This window comes from Haliotis rufescens, unplaced genomic scaffold (assembly GCF_023055435.1).
Source record: "Haliotis rufescens isolate VD_foot unplaced genomic scaffold, xgHalRufe1.0.p SCAF_6, whole genome shotgun sequence".
Taxonomy (NCBI): domain Eukaryota; kingdom Metazoa; phylum Mollusca; class Gastropoda; order Lepetellida; family Haliotidae; genus Haliotis; species Haliotis rufescens.
The window spans coordinates 4,489,382-4,514,155 of record NW_025964334.1 but is presented as its reverse complement, the minus strand read 5'-3'; the positions used below and the strand labels follow the sequence as shown (position 1 = coordinate 4,514,155).

Sequence of the window (24,774 nt, the reverse complement as noted above, 5' to 3'; positions counted from 1 at the left end):
GACGTGAGTGGAAATGGCATTCAAGATTATTGCACTTATAAAGTGACGTGCGTACGTGTGTGTGTGCGTGTGCGTGTGCGTGTGCAGTGCTGTCTTGCTCAGATCAAATATGATAGTTTAACATGATTACCCATTCTTGTCGTAAGAGCATCGAATGATTAGGCTGGTATAGTCGGTTATTCTCTTTGCAACCATGTCTTCGTTACTGAAGTCACGTCACCATCGCAATCCCTTGACACTAATTTGTTTGTTTTGAACAACATGTCATTTGAACTGGGCTCAAAACCTCAAAACAAATGGGTACAGGGTATCTATTATAGAAGATAGGCGATATTATATCGATTATATACTCGGTAACCTGGCTCTGTGTTGTCGTACCCATTTGGTTTGCTCATTCTTTCGGTCATTGGTTTTCCTGGTCCAACTATAAATCACTGGGAGGGATTATTTGCTTTGTTAAAGACAATGCCCAGGATCCCCGCAAACAAGTGGAACAGTCTTTTGAAAACGTACATTTGCCTCAAGTATCACGTTTGTTAAACATTGTATCAGCTTTGGTAGATGACGAAAAAACAAGAACATTTTCATCAGAGGTCTAGGAACATTGATTTGATTTGTTGTTTAACGCCACACTCAGCAATATTCCAGCCATATGACGGCGGTTTGTAAATAATCGAGTCTGGGCCAGGCAATCCAGTGATTGATATCATGAGCATCGATCCACGCAATTGGGATCGATGACATGCATCAACCAAGTCAGCGAACCTGACCACCCGATCCCGTTAGTCGCCTCTTACGACAAGCATTGTCGCCTTTTACGGCAAGCATGGGTTGCTGAAGACCTATTCTACCCCGGAATCTTCAAGGAATATAATTAGTTTAATCTGCTATTTGTGTGTACTCTCTATTGTGTGCATATTTGTCCGAGGGGCAGGTGATATGTGCGTAGGATTTAAATGATAGTGTGTTCCCGATGTGCATCAGAAACAAAACACTTAAAAATAAAAGCCAAACAAACACTTCATGAACTATACCGTTTATTTCAGTGGAAAAAACGTTGGTCAGTAATTCTACGCGTCATCATGGCGTCGAACATGTTTCAAAGGGGTTCATTAGGCATCAAAACTCTTCAGGGCAGAGGTAAGTATTGGAATATATCCATCAAACACGTGTCATGGAAACTACAATAAAATCAGCGATTTGGGTTGATGGCAATAGCATGAGAATTATTGACATAATCGTCATGTGTTATGAATGTCGTAGCCGTCCATGCACTCATGGGGGGTAGACCGCAGGTATTACCAAGCTGCCGACGTCTGGGGGGATGCATCAGTCAGCTTCTTTTCAGCATCTGTTCTGTCAGGCTTATAGAGTGAGGGATCCCCCAACCAAAAGCAACAGTGACGTCATGCAAAAGATCACGTGGTTTGCTCCAGAACGAGTTTCTGTAAAATATCATAGATACGTAAAGTGCCCACTCTTCGTTCGTCAAACCGAAATATTCTACTGGACAAATTGCCGAAAAAACAGCTTTGGAAATCAGAATACAATGTAGCTAGTTCAGTCTGGTGGGCTTAGATTTTTTAATTTTTACTTGAACCTGATTATCGCAATGTCTGTTCTTTGTCAATGGCAGTCTAAGCAATGATTATTATCAGTGGACATATTTCGTCTCCATTTAGGTAACAGATATCTACATTGGATCCACATGGGATCCACATGAAACCATGGTCCACCTTGATACACGATTGGAAGCTCATCTGTGGAAGATTGTTTTACATATTGCAAAATCTCATCATCTGATTAAAATAACGTAATACATATGTGACGTCATGTGTTCCTGACGTCATTCCTGTTATGGCGTCATTGCCGGGATGATGTCATTTAATAATAATTAAATTTTCGTTGTGTTCATGGAAATTCCTGCATTCTGATTAGCTGAATTGGTCACGTGTTATTGCATTCAATTCCCAATGAATGTAAAAAATTAAGGCACGCCCACCGCGCCGCACTACTTTTATTACTTCGGAATGTCGGGGAATCCCAATATTACAGTCGAGGGAATTCCCTTTCTGCTCATGTGTATCGTCATGCACAGGACATTTAGCGACTTTCATGCATATTCATTGTCCAAACTACCCTTTGAAACCGAAGGCCGAGAATGAATGAAACAGCAAACGTGCAGGCTCGCTCGCCTGTTTTTTTCTCGCTCGCCCCGGTTCAACTTTCATGTCTTCGGGTTTCATTTATAACTAGCATTTCTCCAACTGTGATTTACCGTAATCAGGGAATTCATACAGTTTGCATATCGGCTTTTCGATTCATACCTCAATGAACCGAAAAAATACGCAGTCAATCCTTAATTGACTGTGGATGTTTTTCGGTTCATTTGAGGTATGAATTGAAAAAAACAATGTGCAAACTGTATGAATGCGCGGACGTCAATGAACCGAAAAAACACACAGTCAATCATTATAATTAAATTCGACAATGAAAACGTGTATTATCTATAATAGTTTAACCAAAGCGTGATGTATATATCAAAGCAGAAAACAATGACACGATTGTCGTGTAACTTTCCAGGTATTGGAATACATGCTGTGGCGTGACATGAATCAGGCGCTTGTTTAATTAATGCACAAAACTTGACACACCCACAAAACCAGGAGCCAATCAACGGAGAGTAGGATCAAAAACAAAGTTCAAAGGACCTGTCAATCAAGGAAACAGTCGAGAAGATATGCAACAGTCAGAGTTTAACGAACCGGAACGAATATTTCCAAGAAGGTGGCTGTTTCAAATGACAGATTCAAACATGAGTTTCCTGATAACGGGAAGACACAGATGGACATATGCGGGTGAGAAATGAAACCGAAGATATCAAATTTGTGGAACCCAGGCGAGCGGAAAAAAACCAGGCGAGCGAGCCTGCACGTTTGCTGTTTCATTCATTCTCGGCCTTCGGTCTCAAAGGGTAGTTTGGACAATGAATATGCATGACATCCGCTAAATGTCATGTGCATGACGATACACGTGAGCAAAAAGGGAATTCCCTCGGCTGTAATATTGGGATTCCCCGACATTCCGTAGCAATAAAAGAAGTGGGCGTGGCTTAATTATTGACATTGATTGGGAAATAAGTTGGTAACAAATATTAGGATCCGCCACGGAACATACCACACGTTGTATCGCTGAAACCGACTGCACATGCGCACGTGTACGGGGTGACTTTTGTGTTGCATTTCCCCCCGTTCTGACACTCCCCACCGGTGGTAGTGCAAGTCGGAGCTGTAAAGGAAAACATACATGTCAACGGTTGGAGACCAATGTTGTCAAATGGCCTTAGCAATACAAGTAAACTACCGGGCAAAAGAAAGTTTTCACTTTAAAAATAGTTGTATAAAAAGCAAAAAAGCTGGTGCAGGTTTGAACCCCCGCAGAAAACATTCGCCCAAATGCAACATGACCACAACCACAACGCAGATTTTCGAACGCAGCTTTCCAAATCATGCATTGTTGAAAGCGTGCAAAATGTGATTTTGAGACATTGGTCCAAATGCACGTGCGTGATTGTGGCATAAATACCGACGTTGGACAGAGCAGGCATTCAGTAAGCAAAAAACCACCAAGAATATGCTCAGACTTACACAAGCGAGACAGAGCGATCGGTATGGCCAATATGGCGGCTACTCAACGTCAGATAGCCAGAACTTTCACCTGTTCCCAGACCACCATCAGCAAGTGGATAATCCGCTACCAACAGACAGGACAGACTCAAGACCGGCCAAGATCGGGAAGACCGAGAGTGACAACACCGGCCGAAGACCGCTACATCCGGCAGATTCACCTCCGAAACAGATGTGTGACGGGCATGCCATCAGCAGACGAACAGTCCTTCGACGACTTCGTACGGCTGGTATACGAGCCTACCGACCCTTCCGTGGAATGGCCTTGAGCCGTCTACACCGTCAACGCAGACTGCAATGGGAACGAACTGTACGTCGGTAGCAGCGACGTGACTGGGCGAGAGTGCTCTTTACAGATGAAAGTCGGTTCTGTCTGTTCAGGAACGATGGCAGAGTTCGAGTTTTTCGATGAAGGGGAGAGCGACTGGCGCCAAACTGCATTAGAGAAGTTCACCCGTTTGGAGGTGGAGGAGTCATGGTATTGGGTGGCATTTGTGGCCAGATTACAACACGGCTGGTTATCATCCGAGGAAACCTGAATGCTCAGCGATACAAGGATGAAGTGTTGAGACCCATTGTGGTGCCCTTTATTCAACATCAGCCAAGAGGATTAATTTTGCAACAAGACAACGCAAGGCCTCACAACGCCCGAATTGTTCAAGACTACCTGAACAACGTCAACGTCAACGTATTGCCCTGGCCACCTTGTTCTTCAGACATGAACCCCATTGAACATCTCTGGGATCATCTTGATCGTCAGCTGAGACAACATGTACCGCCTCCAGCGAACCGACAGGAACTTGAACAGACTCTATTGAACTTATGGAACAGGAATCCTGTTGACGTTATCCGCCGACTGACGACGTCAATGAGGAGGCGTGTGTTGGCGTGCATGGATGCCCTAGGGTGGTCACAATCGCTATTGATGACGTGTTACCTGACTACTGTGTCATTAATGGACTCTTCATGCACTTTTTCAATGAACTCTGATTTGTGTAATTTTTAATTTGGACCCCTTGACTCTTTCTTTGTGTATTGCGGAGAATGCAATATCGGCATTACAATGCATTTTCATTCTTATTCATGGAAAATCATTTCTGTTTATAAATTTATCATCATAAATCTCACAGATGCCTTTGTTTTTGGTGTTTGGTCAAGTGAAGTCGGTGCAAACTTTCTTTTGCCCGGTAGTTTAGTTTAGACACACTGAAAGTTTCAACACCTCCAGGTATAACGCCATTCAGGTCCGCTCGGCTTATTCTGCGGGCTGCAAATTGCAATGGATGTGATATTGCGCGATTTCACTGTGAGTCACATCACAGCCGCTTATACAGCCGATTTTGAAAACGTGTGGTTTTGCAAAACTATACAATTTGGTATCACACAACAGTTACATAACGGACATAAATCCCGATAGATTGTGCTGTGTAATATAATAGTCAGGTGAACGAGTGAAACTCGTGTATCCAGTTCCAGTATGGATTCGTGCCAATGCCTCTCGAGATGACCTGTTGATGCAGGTTCTCAACCTTCTTGATTCTGAGTGTTATCCCCATAAGGCAACACTATCAGACGCTGGAGTTTTCAGACAAGCTTCACTAACCCTGGTTACCACAGAGACGTCAGATACATGTACGTTTAGTAGTACTACACAACACGCACCTGTTCCACACAGTGTTCCGGTGTAGCCACCAGTACAGGAGCACTTGTTGGGGGAGGATGTACGGTCACAGGTCCCGTTACTGCCGCACTCGTTACCACCGGAAGTACAGATAGGAGCTGGGGGAGAGAGGGATGGTACATGCCTACTTGTTTGAGATTGTTTAAACAGATCACCTTCCACATACAGACATTGAGGCTATAAGAGGGCTGGTCAAAAAGTTCTAAGTCTGGCTAACTTTCAACTAAGGGCCATAACAAAGTGAACTCGCCAATGTAGTGCATTGTGTGAGTAGTTCATTTGGCCTGTTGAGGCCGTTTGTATGTTAGTGACAGCCAGTTGAACGTGATAGGGGTTCAAATAGACACAGAAATGGAAAAGAACAAGTTTTTTACCTCAGAGAAAAGAACTCCCAAAGAAATTCATGACCGTGTATGGGAATAACTGTTCTAGCTATTCCACTATTAAACTTTGGGCAGCTATGTTTAGTGCTGGGTGAATAAGCCTTGATGATGACCCTAGGTCTGGACGTCCCTCAACTTCCATCAATGAAGATTCAATCAGATAGACGTATTACCATTGCTGAACTGGAGGAAGACTCAGGTCTAAGCCACGGATCCATTGAAACTAGTATCCATGAACATTAACAGATGAATAAGGTATCTTTTCGATGGGTGCCACAGTTTCTAAATTCTGATCTAAAGGAAAAAGGAACTGACATAGACAGAGAAAATACAGAGCTAATTGAGGAGGATTTCTTCAAATTCAAAAATAGATTACTAACAGATCTACCACTATAATCCCGAGTCAAAACGTCAATCCATGGAATGGCACCATCCACTTCTCCAGGAACCAAGCCACTGTATTCTGGGATGCAAAGGGTGTGATCAAAAGACGATTACCGGTGCATACTTTGCTGATTTGCTTCATTGCCTGAGAGATTCTATCAAAGAAAAGCGGCGGGGAGTTCCCCTACTTCATGACAATGCCTCTTCTCACACCTTGCAAAGGCGGCTGTGCGAGATCATTGTTTCGAAGAGCTTCCTCATTCTCCATACTCGCCAGACCTGTCACCAAGCGATTTCCACAAGTTTCTTAAACTGAAAGAACGCCTTCGTAGAAAGCGCTAATACGACAAAGCTGCCGTGAATGGGTTTTTCAGGAAGGCTTCAGGAAACTGCTTCCTGACTGGGATTGAAAAGCTTCACTATCGATATGAGAAGTGTATTGAAAAGCATGAGATTATGTAAAAAATATTAATAAAAACACTTTCACAAATGTGTGTTGTTTGTTAGGCTTAGAACCTTTTGACCACCCCTCGTACATGTAGACAGTGTTAACAGCTGGGCTGAAAGAACTTAGTCGACCTACCTACGGTACAGGTATCTCCGGTGTAGTCGTCGCTGCAACCACAGATGTAGGGGGAGGCTGTCGTGTTGCAAGTGCCGTGCGAGCCACATTCAGACCCCCTGACACTGCATTTTGGACCTGAAAATAAGAAACAAATACAGTTATTTGTCGATACCCTTCATTTGCGTTTTAGATTATCGTTTGAGAGATCAAGCGATTCTGGCGTTCAGACAAGACCCCCGGCAGAATCCAACGGCGCCCCCATTACCTGTGGAAGCCTGGGGTTCATGGCCACACTGTGATGAACCAGTAGTTGCCAGATTCATCAAAATCCAACGTTTGTCTATATGTAAGGCTGTACTGACTCTCTGTGAGGTTCAGGTTGGTGGTGACATATGTATTGCAGGTGAGTGGATACGTAGTTTTGCCTAAACATCCCAGGAGATAATAAACAGATGATGTTTGTTTGTTGTTTAACGCCGGACACAGCAATATTTAAACAGCGGTCTGTAAATAATCGCGTCTGGACCGACAATCCAGTGATTGACGTCATGAGCATCGATGCAAGCATTCGTGATACGATGACATGCATCAACCATGTCATCTAGCCTGACCACCCGATCAGCCTGAAGTCGCCTCTTACGCCAAGCAATGATGGATTTGCCTGAATGTTTTTGTGTGAAATGTGAATGTAACCAACGTGTTGAATACAACACAAAACGTCAACGCCAGAGGATGCCCAGTATCGATTATCCGCCGAAACAGATTCCTTTGGGCGTAAACGGCAAAATAATGGTGAAATATATATGAATGGATCACTGAAAATCAGTGATGACACCAGGTACTCGCGAAGTAGTACCGGATTGTTGTGAAAACGAAGAGGGTCAACAACTCTCCTTAATGTTGTGGCGTTAAAACGCACACACACACACACAAAACTACTCACACACGACCATGGAACCAAGACTTACTGGTTTGGCAGGTTTCGCCACCATAGCCGCCGTAACATTGACAGGAATATTTTGTCCCACAAGTATTGCATTCTCCATTGCTTCCACACTGGCTTCCACCGGACGTGCACACTGGCGCTGGAAGACACATATTGTTACATGAATGATAATGAAAATATAGCACTCTGAAATCATAGGACATCAGGGTTGGCGAACAGTCGGGGTTAGTTAACTCGACTTAACTGTTCCACTGTGCAAGAACGTGGTTAATTTGACAAAGTAATGAAGCTATTTCTTTCTTATTTATGTGCCACTACATGTGCTATGGAAGATTTCTGTTTTCTTACAGAAATCTTACATTTTGAAATGCACCATTGTAATCGTCACAATGTGTCTTTAAATATGGCTTTGTTAAGCTTAATGATATGGGCCCGCTTGAACAAAACAATCTTAGCGCTACAGCTATTGTATATCCTTAAGATCGCGATCTTAGGCTTCGGCTACAATCACCAACTTGCAGAAAGGCTAAGATCATTGTAAAATACAGTCAAAACTTCCAATTGTTACGGACCAATCTTAAGCAGCAGAGGTCGTTGTAGTTCCTGAACAAACTTGACAAAATGGCGTTGCAAGACAGGGCCTGTTTCACATTAATCATCTGCTTAACGTTTAAACATTGCCTTTTTGTTTTGTTAAACTGTATGACTCGAATCCGCACTTCAACAGCATGAAGAACGCACCTCAGACTCACCGTCAGAAATATCGTTAATATGCGATCGGGAACATTATAACTGTGGAGTCGATAGCTAAAAGTACCATTCGCACCCAACTCCCTACTGGAAGAAGTGTGGAGAAATGTGAAATATTGTTATATAATTAATACCAAATGAATATATATTAAACAACAACTTTCTCGAAATATCATTTATTATTCTTATTTCCCCTCCCCGTCTTTCGGAGTTTTGAAAAGGTTGTCATGAGATCTTTTCTTATAACAGCAAAACGTACACATGTAGGGTAAATTTAGGATTTTTCGAAAAGCTCCCCAAAATAGATGTGCATTTAACAATGGCCTTATAGGCAGGTATTTCTCTATTTGCGATATCTAACTCACAATTCCTAAATTACGACAGTATCAATGTAGAAAACAATTACATGCCGTCATCCTATTAATCGTTACCTTCAAATAATTGGGACCTTATTTTACAACTGTACATGGTGCGATGGACGAAGGTACGTGTTGTGTGCCCTAACCGGCTCCACTATTGGTATTTGCAGACATCTGTAAAAAGGAGTCGAGTTTAAGATATTCGTACCTCGACCGTTGAATATTTCGACCTTAGCTAACATCGCGATCTTTAATCTAAGCCGCCTCCAATCGCGTAAAGATCGGTTTGTGCAATGGGAACTGGACAATTGTATGGTGATTGTACAGTTGATTCTAGGCGTCTTAGATTGCTCTGTGCACGTGGCCACACTAGCATATAACCCTCGTTGCTGTAACGATAATGAGATATACATACACTATAATAACACAATATCATCTTAAGTCTAATACAAAATTCATCTTTGCGAATATATTTTTGACATTTGTTGATATATTTCATTGAGCCAAGGTACATGTTATTTACCAGTGTTACACAGGTCTCCAGAGTAGCCACCAGTGCAGCTACAGACGTAGGTAGATGTGGAGTTATCACAGGAACCGTGGCTGCCACACTCACTTCCACCGCCAGTGCAGATGGGGGCTGTAGATATTCACAAATGAATAAACTGTATGAAAAAGGGGGCTGACAACAAACAGGCATACTCCTGACCTTCCTGACGTCATCAGTTATCAAACAATTGGACAATAACATCGCAGCGGAGTTATACACGTTCCGCTGTTATTTTCAGTCTACGAATTGACCCTGTAATGTTTTGTTCTTGGTGTGTGTGTGTTTATTCAAGTCAAAAAGGCCACTGGCCCACAGGACATACATTGTCAATATTAAAACAAAATAGATAGTTACAATATACACGAGAGGATTAAAACAATATATATACATAACAACAAGCAATTATTGATGAAGTGTAGGATACAGTTTAAAAGCGAAACATATGTATTTACTTAAATTTAACAGTGTTTGAGGGCATGTTTTCTTCTTTAAAAAAAATGGAAGTTGTCTCAACAGGCTTACATGTTAAAAGTGTAGTCATTCTTAAACTAGTTATTTATTGACAGTTCTTCATGAGCAAAACACATTTTATTTACCAGTTTTACACAAATCTCCAGAATAGCCATCGGTGCAGCTGCAGACGTAGGTAGATGTGGAGTTATCACAGGAACCGTGGCTGCCACACTCACTCCCACCGACAGTACAGAGGGGGGCTGTAGTGATCACATTGATGGGAACATTTACAAATAATTCATGAAGTAATTACATTAAAATACCTCAAAACAGACTTTAATACAGAGTTTAAATACAGAGATTAAAGAGGTTTCGAATCTAAGTTGAGACGACTTCAAATTTCAAACCATTGTAGTTTATCTTCTAATTCTACCATGGCTCTGGACTTTTAACGATTCTAAAGGCCTCTTCATCCCGGAAGTTTATATTTATAGGAAGCGCTTTTTCTCAAAATCTGTCCGTAGGCATAAAATAATATGATGACAAAAAGCAGAGTTGCGGTTACTATAATATTCAAAACATATATTGGGCAATACATTCTGAGGAGAAAACATATCAACTTTTCAAGTTTTAGGGACTACAGAGAAAATTAAATTTGGCGCGTTTCTGAAGGCGAATGTGACCTACGGTGCGACGCCCGGTAAAGAACTAAACCCAATCAGTCGTCGAATGTTTATTTGGGGATGCCCAATTCCAACTGACTTACGAAGTTGATGTGCTACACACTTCCAATACCTGTTATAAGTCTAATATAATGATTTATATAATACAATGTTCAAGCATATAAAGCTCCATGTTTTGTGCGGGGCGGTCGGGTAGCCTAGTGGTTAAAGCGTTCGCTCGTCACTCCGAAGACCCGGGTTCGATTCCCGACATGTGTACAATGTGTGAAGCCCATTTCTGGTGTCCCCCGCCGTGATATTGCTGGAATATTGCTTAAAGCGGCGTAAAACCATACTCACTCACTTACTCACCCATTTTTTGTGTGAAAAGTCTGTTTCATTTATTCAAATCCACAACTCATTCAAAACATTGACTAAACCATACCACTTCAATATATTCGTTGACACCAACTGGTTCGCATTTACTTTCGCCCTGGAGTAATTGCGATAAAGATACCGTATTTTCAATGTTCAGCTAGGTTGTTCAAAGCCGTGTTAACCCAATTCACTCACTCACTCACTCACTCACTCTGTTGTGATTCGGTCACTCACCTGTTGTGAATCGGTCACTCACCTATTGTGAATCGGTCACTCACCTGTTGTGAATCGGTCACTCACCTGTTGTGAATCGGTCACTCACCTGTTGTGAATCGGTCACTCACGCTGTTGTGAATCGGTCACTCACCTGTTGTGAATCGGTCACTCACTCTGTTGTGAATCGGTCACTCACCTGTTGTGAATCGGTCACTCACCTGTTGTGAATCGGTTACTCACCTGTTGTGAATCGGTCACTCGCTCTGTTGTGAATCGGTCACTCACGCTGTTGTGAATCGGTCACTCACCTGTTGTGAATCGATCACTCACCTGTTGTGAATCGGTCACTCACCTGTTGTGAATCGGTCACTCACCTGTTGTGAATCGGTCACTCACCTGTTGTGAATCGGTCACTCATCTGTTGTGAATCGGTCACTCACCTGTTGTGAATCGGTCACTCACCTGTTGTGAATCGGTCACTCACCTGTTGTGAATCGGTCACTCACGCTGTTGTGAATCGGTCACTCACCTGTTGTGAATCGGTCACTCACCTGTTGTGCAGGTATCGCCTTTGTAGCCACCAGTGCAGCTACAGAAATAGGTGCCCGTGGCGGTGTCACAGAATCCATGCGAGCCACACTCACTGCCAGCGCTTGTGCAGATGGGGGCTGAAACACACATACATACATCATCAGAAAAAAATAATAATGAATAAAGCGACAAAACCCTTTCCATATCCAATAAAAGTCGCTGCATAAAGCAGAGTCGATTGTACGATTCCGACTATATCATGAACATGTGTTTATGAATCACTGTCAAATAGTAATGATTCCAGGTGTTCTCGAAAAGGTGAGCGTATCCTGCTCCTCAGATGTCACCCGTCACAAACACATGCAAAGGCAAAAAACAAAAACACGGCAACATATGATACAAGTCAAACTAGGGCATCGTTTTTGTCACTGATGCGTCAAATTTGAAAATGTCCCACATGTCTACTATAACACTTTTGTGAAAGCTTTACTAACATCATTCCGGGCCATATATGTTCAGCTATGGCATACTGGGCTGAACAATAATATATGTAGGTTAAGCACATGTGAGGTGAGGCGAGGTGAGGTGAAATGGGGTTTAACGTCGCGTCCAAGATGATTGCACTTATATAGCGACGTGCATGCATGTGTGTGTGTTTGTGTGGCTGCTTGTACTAGTCCGGACTGATGCCGATTAATAGTGCTAGCTCACTGAGATACCATGCCGCAGTTTAACATGAATACCCCACTCAGACACAGTATACTGACTCCGAGCCGACCAGTCCTTGTTTTAGCCCTTTAATGCCGAGCGCCAGACAGGGTAACAACAAATACCATCTTTAAACGTTTTTTGGTATGACGCGGCCGGGGATCGAATCCCGGACTTTCCGCTCTCCGGGCGGACGCTCTACTACAAGACCACGGAGGCGGTCTGTGAAGCACATGTGAAACACTGGCAATTCATATATTCATATGCGCCACCAATTCATGAAAAATAAGGTCAAGCTGTATTATCGTTTTTTTAACGAGTGCGTATAATTCCCACTGCTCAATCCTACAACTGGAAATGGAAACTAAAAAAACTTTTCTTTACCTTGAACGCTAGTATCGTATTCCATAAAAGTAACCGATTCAAATACGGGCGATTTCTTAATCCAGTGTTTGAACCCAAGTCATATAACAACGTGAAGATGAAACATGGGTTGTACTGAGATCAAGATTACGTCGTCGTGTCCCCAGTCATGGCGTGGCTGTAAGATTGCTGTACGTGGCCCTAAAACCCAACCACTCATGCTTTTGACTATAAATGAATTGGGAAATAATTTTTTTTTCTGAAATAAATTAAGATCCACTATATCATACAAACCCCAGGGTAACTGTTGTGTCATGTTTTGACCTATGGGAACAGAACAGGAAGGAAAATGCGATATGAGATATGCTGATCTGGATGGCTTCTTAAGCGGATTGACCCGGGAAGATCCGGGTTAGAATACCATGCTTGCTATAAAAGGCGTCCATGCTTGTAGTAGGAGGCGACAAACGGGATCAGGTGTTCAGGCCCGCTGACTTGGTTGATGCATGTCATCGTGTCCAAATTGCGTGGATCGATACTCATGATGTCAATCACTGGATTGTCTGGTCCAGACTTATTTACAGACTGCCGTCATATAGCTGGAATGTTTCTGAGTGCGGCGTTAAACAACAAACAATCAAACAAATCAAACAAGTGGATTAATTAGTTAACACATCACACATACTCAGTCTCAGTCAAATGGTACTGATATTGACTTGGAAATGTAACCGGATGGGGAATGAAGAGAAAAGGATTTCACATAAAAAAAAATTATTTGAAAAACATTTTTGGTATTCATACAACCAACCTGTTGTGCACGTGTCGCCCCTGTAGCCATCAGTGCAGCTACAGACATATTTGTTGGTGGAGTTATCACAGGAACCATGCGAGCCACACTCATTGCCACCTCCAGTACAGATGGGGGCTGAAGTTTAATTCTAGTACATTAACTTGCCATTGATATATATATATATATATAACTTTACGTTTACTTTCTGAAAAATATTAACGTATTGAACACACGTAAAATTTAACCACCTGTTTTTTTTGTTTGAATAATGAATTTTGTTGAACCTCAGTGTTGTGAAACTTTTTCCATTACAAACGTCGTGTGGAGAAATTTAGAGGTATTTTGACTAATATACTTCTTGACACAAAGGACCCGTGAAGATCCGGGGTAGAATAGGTCTTCAACAACCCATGCTTGCCGTAAAAGGCGACTATGCTTGTCGTAAAAGGTGACTAACGGGATCAGGTGGTCAGGCTCGCTGATTTGGTTGATGCATGTCATCGATCCAAATTGCGTGGATTGATGCTCATGATATCACTCCTTGGATTGTCTGGTCCAGACTCGATTATTTACAGAGCGCCGTCATATAGCTGGAATATTGCTGAGTACGGCGTAAAACAACAAACCAACCAACCAACTTCATACAAAGAGTTGATACATAGGAAGCAAGTATTTTGCGTCAGGAATGAGCTTGTAATGTGCCATTAATTGCCGGTCGCTCACCTGTTGTGCACGTGTCGCCCCTGTAGCCATTTGTGCAGCTGCAGACATATGTGTTTGTGGAGTTATCACAGGAACCATGCGAGCCACACTCGTTGCCACCTCCAGTGCAGATGGGGGCTGAAGCGGAAATATTGCCTTGGCGTTTGTAAAGGTAATCTCGCCTTAGAATATACTAGAATGTTTGAAGACTGATTTAAAATACTGTTTGTTTGAATGAGTACTTCAAAATGTTGTCAGGTTTGACATTAACAAGCCGTTTGCCCAGGTTTTCTTTAGCATCATTATTTGGAGAATATCTGATGCAGTTTGATTGTCCTTAAAGCTCAAAAAGGGACCACGGATATCTAGATCCCAACTTCGGAATTAAACCAAATAGGATAAATGTAGCTGGAACAGACTTTGATACTCTTTTCGTTGAGAAAGAATTTTGTTCATAGTTAAAAATCGGCGATTGGCAATTCTCGAATGCGAATTTCTGGATCATTGTACTTTGACAAATTATACAAGAGTGTACTATTTATATACATAATTATACAGAGTCCTACATTATGGCATTTTCACCTTTATCGTTGAAATGTTTTGTTGTAAAATGACATTTAATTAAGTTTGATGAGTTTGCACATATAATTAAATGTGCTTTAACGAATGAGATACACACACTGTAATAACATTAACATTTTAAATCTATATCAAGTTCACATTTGTGAATATAATTTCAAGATGGAACATAATTCAAATGACATTATACTTTATGGATAATGGGCTAGTTATCAATTATCAGATGCTATGTATTGATAGTTCATAAAAGTCAAAGGCTATTTTTCATTTACCAGTGTTACACAGGTCGCCAGAATAACCCCCAGTGCAGCTGCAGACATAGATTGACCTGGTGTTATCACAGGAACCGTGGCTGCCACACTCACTTCCACCGCCAGTGCAGATGGGGACTGAAAAATATATACAATAAATAAACACTTCTTCAAAGAGTCTATAAACAAGTACACTTAATATCCCAGCAAGGTAGCGTATATCTCCAGAAGAATGCGGATCCTGCTTCGGACAAATGTGTGGAAGTATACAGGCGTAGAATAGTATGAACCACTGTTGTTTCTTTGTATGTTAAAGATTGAAGTTCAAGTTCAAGTAAGTGTTCAAAACGACACCGAATTTAACACACTCTTTGCATTGTACCTTGACAAATTATACAGTGATGGAGAGTCCTACATTATGGCATGTTGACCTTTCTCGTTGAAATGTTTTGTTGTAAAATGACATTTAATTACGTTTGATGAGTTTGTAGAAATAATTAAATGTACTGTAACGAATGAGATACACACACTGTAATAACATTAACATTTTAAATCTATATCAAGTTCACATTTGTGAATATAATTTCAAGATGGAACATAATTCAAATGACATTATGCTTTATGGATAATGGGCTAGTTATAAATTATCAGATGCTATGTATTGATAGTTCATAAAAGTCAAAGGCTATTTTTCATTTACCAGTGTTACACAGGTCGCCAGAATAACCCCCAGTGCAGCTGCAGACATAGATTGACCTGGTGTTATCACAGGAACCGTGGCTGCCACACTCACTTCCACCGCCAGTGCAGATGGGGACTGAAAAATATATCCAATAAATAAACACTTATTCAAAGAGTCTATAAACAAGTACACTTAATATCCTAGCAAGGTGGTGTATATCTGCAGAAGAATGCGGATCCTGCTTCGGACAAATGTGTGGAAGTATACAGGCGGAGAATAGTATGGACCCCTGTTGTTTCTTTGTATGTTAAAGATTGGAGTTCAAGTTCAAGTAAGTGTTCAAAACGACACCGAATTTAACACACTCTTTGCATTGTACCTTGACAAATTATACAGTGATGGAGAGTCCTACATTATGGCATGTTGACCTTTCTCGTTGAAATGTTTTGTTGTAAAATGACATTTAATTACGTTTGATGAGTTTGTAGATATAATTAAATGTACTGTAACGAATGAGATACACACACTGTAATAACATTAACATTTTAAATCTATATCAAGTTCACATTTGTGAATATAATTTCAAGATGGAACATAATTCAAATGACATTATGCTTTATGGATAATGGGCTAGTTATAAATTATCAGATGCTATGTATTGATAGTTCATATTAGTCAAAGGCTATTTTTCATTTACCAGTGTTACACAGGTCGCCAGAATAACCCCCAGTGCAGCTGCAGACATAGATTGACCTGGTGTTATCACAGGAACCGTGGCTGCCACACTCACTTCCACCGCCAGTGCAGATGGGGGCTGAAAAATATATCCAATAAATAAAACACTTCTTCAAAGAGTCTATAAACAAGTACACTTAATATCCTAGCAAGGTGGTGTATATCTGCAGAAGAATGCGGATCCTGCTTCGGACAAATGTGTGGAAGTATACAGGCGGAGAATAGTATGGACCACTGTTGTTTCTTTGTATGTTAAAGATTGAAGTTCAAGTTCAAGTAAGTGTTCAAAACGACACCGCATTTAACACACACTTTGCGTGAATAAACATATGGTCTCGACTTAAATACCTTCGGAGAACTTCATGATTGTCAGATCTTGGACATTTCTAAAAATTCCTTTTGGCATTTTGTTTTCTTTTTAGTTTCTTTTTAATATGAGTCGCTGAGGATGCTCACAAGACGCTTAGATGGTGTCAATATACGCATTGCTCATTTACCGCTGTATTCAACACCATTGGGTCACGGGAGCTCAACAGCTACCACCAGCTACACTATTATGGTTTTATAGTGTCCATGTTCAACGTCATACGTGTTTATTTCTATATAAAACCCCGCTTTAAAGAAGTCTACTGTTTGTTATTAGTTACAAACCCATGGATATTAGATCTATTTAATATTAGATTTACATTTTTTGTGTAGACTGTACTCTCGATTAACGTATGATAATCTATTGCAAGTCTTAAACTATTTGATATGTTGTGTGAAATGTCAGCAATGAGTAAACGCTTTATTTTTTTTCGTTCAATGACGTTACAATCTCTGTATTCAGCAACCCATGCTTGCCGTAAAAGGCGACTATGCTTGTCGTAAGAGACGACTAACGGGGTCGGGTGGTCAGGCCCGCTGACGTGGTTGATGCATGTCATCGAATCCAAATTACGTGGATCGATGCTCATAATGTCATTCACTGGATTGTCTGGTCCAGACTCGATTTTTTTACAGACCGCCGTCATATAGCTGGAATATTGCTGAGAGCGGCGTTTAACAACAAACAAACAAACACAAACAAACAAACCTGTTTTGCAAGTGCTTCCTCTGTACCCATCAGTGCAGCTACAGAAATATGTGCTCGTGGAATTATCACAGGAACCATGCGAGCCACACTCATTGCCACCTCCAGTACAGATGGGAGCTGTAGGTATTCACAAATGAATTAACTGTATGAAAAAGTTATCGTTGTCGAGAACTAATAATATTTCATATGTCCCATATTCGACGATTACGGTATGTCATAGTGAGGCACACGGATAGTATCGAGAAAATGATATAATTGAAATAAATTTTGTTCGGCCTTCAAATATATTGGCTTTCAAATTTGCAATTGATAAAAAGACTGGACAATCTTACATTTTGAAATACCGCCTTTTCTTAATCTTGACAAAGTTTTTCTCAAGATGATGTTTTGTTGAGCTTAATGATATTATGAACATTTAATTCATTTTGTGTAACTATAATGAGATATACATACGCCATTTTCAAACAATAGCACCTTAAGTCTATATCAAAATTAACATTTGCGAATATAATTTCCATGTGGTTCTTTATTCGAATTATAGTTCACGTTATACAATGGGTAGTTTGTAGCAATGTATAATACACTAGCTTAAATGTACAGTTGTCATCCATTGATAGTTTTCAAATAACAAGTGTGCTTTTCATTTACCAGTTTTACACAGGTCGCCAGCATAACCCCCAGTGCAGCTGCAGACGTAGGTTGACGTGGAGTTATCACAGGAACCGTGGCTGCCACACTCACTCCCACCGCCAGTGCAGATTGGAGCTAAACGATAAATGCAATATCCTTCTGATGAATGAACTTCTATCGACGCAGGGATGGTAGCAGCTAGTTAATACAGAAAGCAGATTTTCTGGCAATCAATTACAAACATACACATATATTGTAATAAAAGCGAAAGTAAAAACAACTTTTTTGACGTGGGTCGTTACCGACATTCCATAAAGAAAATGTTATTTATTCATCCAAAACACAAATACGAATGCTTCAAAACTCAAAGATTACCAAAATAATTATATAGTTCACTGTATGAAAGCAATTTGTTGCTGATATTATACCTGTTTTGACGAACAATTCACTTCAGGTCATATCATATACATAAAGGTTATTTATTCCAATATGGGACCTTTTCACATTTGCGTCTTTACACGGTTATATTACTAGAACATCACAATGGAACATCAGCATCCAGTTGAAATAACTACGTTTATAACGAACACGCTTATAACGAACTAACGGATACAACGAACTGCTTTTTGGTCACGGCCATTAACTGTATGTTGTATATATGCTTATAAGGAACTAAAAGTAGTGGTTCATTTGTTGTAACCGTAGTTTACTGTTCCTCAAATGATTTTCTTCATAATATGGAGATTTGATCTAGAAATTATATATTGTTCCTGTTGATGTTGTCTTCATTCACAAGTATTCACACAAATTAATGTACCCCATAGCTCTCTTTAGTAAATTGTATATAGAGTTGTTGAGAAAAGAGTAGACTAAGCGCTACAAATCTCAGTCAATCAGATACATTTCATTAAAAGAACATAACATTGGTTTTAGGATTAGGAATTTTAGATTGTAAGGAAACGCTAAACTGTTTTATTACAGAATGAATCACATGACATGTAAGGCTTCCCACACCAATAATGATATATATATTGTGGTTAATGGGGATGCGTTTGTACTAAACATGAACATACGTATGGTGCAGTCGTCACCGCTGTAGCCGTCTGTACACGTGCATGTTGTGCTACAGGCAGTGCCACATGTTCCATGGCCGTTACAGCTGTCGTTGCTCAGACAAACACCAGCAGCAACACCTTGAATGAGAGTGGCTCCAAGAACCAGTGCTATTTAAATGGAAATATAGAGATATTAAATTAACATAGTAACAAAAAGACAGGGGAACGAGTGGCCCATTAGTCAAAGGCTTTTTAGGTTTGTCAGCACTATACCCGTGCTCGTAGGTTTCACCAAAGTGATAATCGTCTAAGATCTGCATCACGTCGGGCTTTCCTCCCACATGATGCTGATACGCCTAGACATAGCTGAAATGCTGTTCACAACGACGTTAACCCAAACTCACTCATTTACGGGGAGAAACTGATAAGTCTTGTCAATCATAGGATAACTGTGAGGCCACAAAAAGAGAATCTGGCAAGTAATTGTGAGAAGCTAATGTACCTTTTCCCTTTAGGTTCCAAATGACATTTCCAAATGGCATTGAAAACTGGTACTAGTACTCAGTAAAACCCGAAAATATGGAAACCAATAATTTTTCTCAACATTGTTATTAAAAAATTATGGGTTAACTTTTTCGCTGATTATTTTCTACGTTTACTCGAACAGATTTGTTACATACAAATGATGAGAAAAGTCAACAACATTCTGATTTCTGATAAGTATTGTCACGTGGCAGTAGAGATTGTACTAAGTTTATTTGAAGTGATTGTTATCGGCAGCAAATTTGTGAAACGCTCGTAACATGTCGAGTGCTAAAGTGGCCAGATTCTAACAGGAAGTGTGATTTAGAGTTGCTTCCCTTGGTTGTTGACAAACAACTTGATCGTTCGAGAAGTTTCGTGATGTGACAGGTTCTAGAAGGCTGTAACAACATAAATGCAACACGAGACCGTTTTATGGTCATTGCGTCCTATCTAGTCGACAAGTGCGGACGGTATACTCTCAAAACTAACGAATTCTTGCTAGTTTCCAACACCCTGCCGGATTCAGCAGTGTCAGGGACAAAATCTGGACATAAGTGCACTAATATGTTAGAGGGCCTGTTAGTCATTGGTGTTGACCACGTAGTTGACCCATTGTATGATTTGTGTAGATTGTAAACCTACAAATTCCGGCCTTCGGAACCCATTTAATAACCAATCAGATTTCAGCACTAACTGTCATTTGAGCGCACCAAGAAAGGGATTCAAATATTGTAGCCATGTGAGGGGTCGAACTCGGGTAATCGGCTTGGAGAGGTAACACTTTAACCATTACGCTACATTCTAGGAGTGTAGTAGAACTGACATAAAATAAGAAAAGAATGCCGATAAAAATATGTTTAGAACGTATCAAACTATAAAAACATTCACAGACACCAATACTTGATAAGAGTTATTCAATAAGGTTGAAACATTACCTCGAAACAAAGATTGTGTATGCTACGACAAGCAAAGGAACCCTCAACCAAGGATCTTACGTAAAAAAGACAAACCCTTTCTAGATTCATAAGAAATGTTTCGTGAAAGTAGAATCCATTGAACGGTTCCGACCCCTAATATATCATAAGCATGTGTTTATGTATGACAATCAAATAGTTATGATACCAGGTGTTCGCGTAAAGGTATCCTCCAACTCCCCAGGGGACACCGTCACTACCAACGTTATCATTGTAAACGAACGTTGTAGTTCAATTAGCATATATCTGTGCAATCATTTGATTAAAATTCTACAAAACCTTAGAGTGAAGCAAACGAGAACAAATACAACGCTGGGGAGACTAATTTGTCCAACGAATGCGTCATTTACCAAGCGCCTTTACACAAATCCAAAAAGTAATCGAAGTACCTTGGCCCGTGGTAATTGATGCTGTGTACATTGGCTTCTTCATGGAGACTGATCCCCACCCTCAGCAGGGGGGAGGGGAACTATGTACTGTGGGAAAATCCACGTGGAGAGGGAATCAAGTGGCCGGCGATATACCTGTTAATGTTTGCGTCGTTGTTCGGAGAGCTACCAGACACCACTTCTCGCGTGAACATGTCAATGTGCTTGCTTGAACACGTCGATATGCTTGCTTGAACACGTCGATATGCTTGCTTGAACACGTCGATATGCTTGCTTGAACACGTCGATATGCTTGCTTGAACACGTCGATATGCTTGTATTCGTTTGAAAATTTATGTATGATCAGTTTTATTAGTTTTGGACCAAGGACACCGAATGCACACAATTGCCTACATACGAAGACAAGCTTGGGACAGGGCTTACTCGGCTAATAAAATCTACACAACAAATTTTTGTATTTACATAACTTCTGGAAAGTAATTGTACTACTACTACTACTACTACTACTACTACTACTACTACTACTACTACTACTACAACTACTACTACTTCTTTTCCACTACTGCTTCTTCTACAACTACTACTTCCACTATTACTACAACTACTACTTCTTCTACCTCTACTACTACTACTACTACTACTACTACTACTACTACTACTACTACTACTATTAATACTAATACTACTAATGCTACTACTAAAACTACTACTATTTTCACTACTACTATTCTACTTTTACGACTACCACTTCTACAACTACTACTTCCACTTCCACTTCCATTACTACTACTACTACTACTACTACTACTACTACTACTACTACTACTACTGCTACTACTACTACTTCTTCTTTTCCACTACTGCTTCTTCTACAACTACTACTTCTTCTACCTCTACTACTACTACTACTACTACTACTACTATTAATACTACTACCACTAATGCTACTACTAAAACTACTACTACTAAAACTACTACTATTCTACTTCTACGACTACCACTTCTACTACTTCCACTTCCACTACCACTACTACTACTACTACCAGTCCAGTGATCTAGTGCATGATCAAAGGTCATGACATCCGGTTAGTGTACATTCCAAGTTTCAGCTCCCAAGAGAACATGCCATCCAAGCTGCCCGCGAGGCGCTAATGACTTGACTCATACTTTTCCAGGCACAGTAGTTTACTTTTATATGGCAGACAATGATTGTCACTGTATTATATTGTTTCTTTTGAGATTCAGTAGCAATTCATTGCATTGCATTTGGAGAATGATTAGTTTTCAGGAGTGTGGTACTATATAATGTAAGTAGTGGTGAGGATGTTATTATATTTAGATGCTCGAATTATCTGTAAATTTCCGAAATAGCATGGATGGATGACAAGCGTTATAGAAACATGTGGAATATAATGTGATGTTATAATGACACTGGACTGGTCAAGCACTTTGTGGTAAGTGCTGGAGGGGGCGCGCCCCTGTCAGATCTCACATTTCACCTCACATTTCAACTGACATTCCATCAAGACCATCTTTTGTGTGAGGATCACTTACCACCCCGGATTCCCAGCCTAATCCTATCTCGGAAGCTTGACCACTGTTGCTGATAGTTGAATATTTCTATCACTGAACTGTTTGATATCACCACTCCATTATATTGAGTATTTGATACTGCCATTGAATATTGTACTACCATCTGTTGCCATTGTTATTGCAATGCAGTAATTTGTATTGATTTGTAAACCTAGTTAATTTTGTAGTACAATTGTTGATTATATACCATATCTTGGTTGGTTGTTGGTTTCACACTAAACTCTTTAAGGTCCAGGTTTCTGGGTTAACATATTGTTTCAATTTGGGAATCGACACGTAACATTTACATGACTAGCTATTGTGAGTTGCAAAGGCAATAATAGCAGTCGGAGAAAGTGCAGCAATTTGTTGTGCAGAGTTGCATCCCTTAGATGTGTCAGAAACCTTTGACTGTGGGTTCGAATCCCGGTTCACCTTGCTTAGGTTTAAGGTAGAGAATGTAGAGATATCAAAGTAACATTGGAACTGTGTCACAGGGGCGCGAGTGGCCGATTAATCCTAGGCTAGGTTTGTCAGCACCATACACGTTTCACCTAAGTAGTATACGTCTAAGACCTTCATCACATATTGTTTTCTCCCACATCAAGCCTGACACGCCGTGATATAACTGGAATTCCGTTCAAAGCGGCGTTCAACCCAACTCACTCACACACTCTTTGTAGATAAAGAACAAATCGTCAACTCCAGACAATAATCAGTCTCGAATATGTGCAGAAATAGATTCCATAGTGCCAAAAGCATAAGTACGGATCACCAGGGTTCCGCGAAAAGGGCCAAGTAGAACTAGTCATCGCGACAGTTTTCTTTAACAAGGGGAACAAAACCATCACAATTATTAGGTCAGGTTCATAATTGAAATCTTTTGATTTTCGTCCACATAACTAATTTCTCAAAACAGTGTCATCAGTACTAACAGCGTTCATACAGGCAAATCCAGCGTTACTGTGACAAACGTTTGTGCTGTCAGGACACAGAAAGGAATGAGTACTTATGTGATAAAATATAACCTACCGGTCACCAGTAGAGGCAGAACGTTAGCCATGATGTAAGGCTACAGGGCGCTCCTTGCTCGATTTGTTTTCTTCAGTTCAAATTGCCTGATTTAATACCCCCTGTATCCACAACACAACCTTTGAATGCTGTAGCAACACAACATATTAATGTGTGGAGACATGGACAGGTGATAGAGCCAGCCTTAGCAACATCAATAGTGATAATGCTGGTGAAGCATGTCTTCCAATGAAACAAAAGGTCAAGATGGATGATTGTGAATCTTTAACCAATCGTTGTCGAGTCCAAAGCCGGGCATTACACATAGCCGGAATTGATTACAGTGTAAACAGGATATGTCGACATGACAGATAACACATAATATTTCATGTTTTGGGCGTTACCATGTTCACAAATCATGTAAAAACTAGTAATTTGAAAATAACTTTAGGGTTTGAAATCCTGTTAAATATTGCAAAGACCTTGAGACCTTCTCTGTAGACTATATTATTGAATTGTTTGATAGGCATTATTTAGAAGTTGTACAACTGTATAAGGATCTATACCGAAACGTCACTATCACAGTTATTGAAGAAGTTGTCTACTTTAAAATATTCAACTATTATGCGAAATAACATCGGAATAAATATCTTCCACACAATATATATAAATCTGTTAGCGCGTTCATCATTGCGTCCTTTGAGAAGATGGTCTTTAACTCCTGTTTCCTGATATCAGTATTCGATTATGTGTAATTGCGTACTGTTTGGTGTAGTGGGGTTATGAGTGTGACCAAATGCCATGGTTTCCCAGCTTGTTTACATTGGCCGCTGCTGCTAGTAATGTATCATGTGCAAATACATCTCACTTTCAAGCAAACGCCATCAATAAACTTACCTTCTGCCTGCACCAACTACCGGGCTTTCTGTAGATATGGATTATAGAGAGTGAGTTGGGTTTAAACGCTGCTTTCAACAGTATTCCAGTTATTTCAGCGTGTCAGCTAAATGTGAGAGGAAAGCCCGAAGTGATGCAGGTCTCAGACGTTAACCACTTCGGTGAAACCCACGAGCACGGGTATGGTGCTGACAAACCTATAAATATAGTCGGGGCGAATCGGGATTCCAACCCACAATCATAGGTTTCTGGCGTGCCCAAGGAACGCAACTCTGCACAGCGAAACGCAGCG

General features: G+C 40.6%; 1 protein-coding gene across 6 annotated transcripts; it reads right to left on the bottom strand.

Annotated features, from left to right (window-relative positions):
- Positions 1-1,020: 1,020 nt before the first annotated feature.
- Positions 1,021-23,817, bottom strand: LOC124120070 (adhesive plaque matrix protein 2-like). Of its 6 annotated transcripts, XM_048386663.1 has the most exons (17): positions 23,607-23,814; positions 19,133-19,282; positions 18,078-18,194; positions 17,430-17,546; positions 16,317-16,433; positions 15,638-15,754; positions 14,959-15,075; positions 14,129-14,245; positions 13,424-13,540; positions 11,565-11,681; positions 9,901-10,017; positions 9,278-9,394; positions 7,668-7,784; positions 6,718-6,834; positions 5,349-5,465; positions 3,178-3,288; positions 1,021-1,445 (listed from the first exon to the last, which is right to left on the bottom strand). In XM_048386663.1, exons 1-17 carry the CDS (start codon positions 23,635-23,637, stop codon positions 1,366-1,368), a joined length of 1,893 nt encoding a protein of 630 aa, XP_048242620.1. In that variant the 5' UTR covers positions 23,638-23,814; the 3' UTR covers positions 1,021-1,365. The 6 variants fall into 6 exon arrangements, with proteins under 6 accessions (XP_048242620.1, XP_048242624.1, XP_048242623.1 ...); XM_048386667.1 differs by lacking the exon at positions 5,349-5,465 and having other exon boundaries at positions 23,607-23,816; XM_048386666.1 differs by lacking the exon at positions 13,424-13,540.
- Between the last annotated feature and the right edge of the window lie 957 nt (positions 23,818-24,774).

Bases quoted from the DNA above. Each gene is read 5' to 3' on its own strand.
- LOC124120070 (XM_048386663.1), bottom strand. From the start codon at position 23,637: ATGGCTAACGTTCTGCCTCTACTGGTGACCG. The intron at 14,246-14,958 runs GTAAATGAAAAA...TTTCCGCTTCAG, and splicing joins TGGCGACCTGTGTAACACTG to CCCCCATCTGCACTGGAGGT. The intron at 7,785-9,277 runs GTAAATAACATG...TGTGTCTTCCAG, and splicing joins TGGAGACCTGTGTAACACTG to CGCCAGTGTGCACGTCCGGT.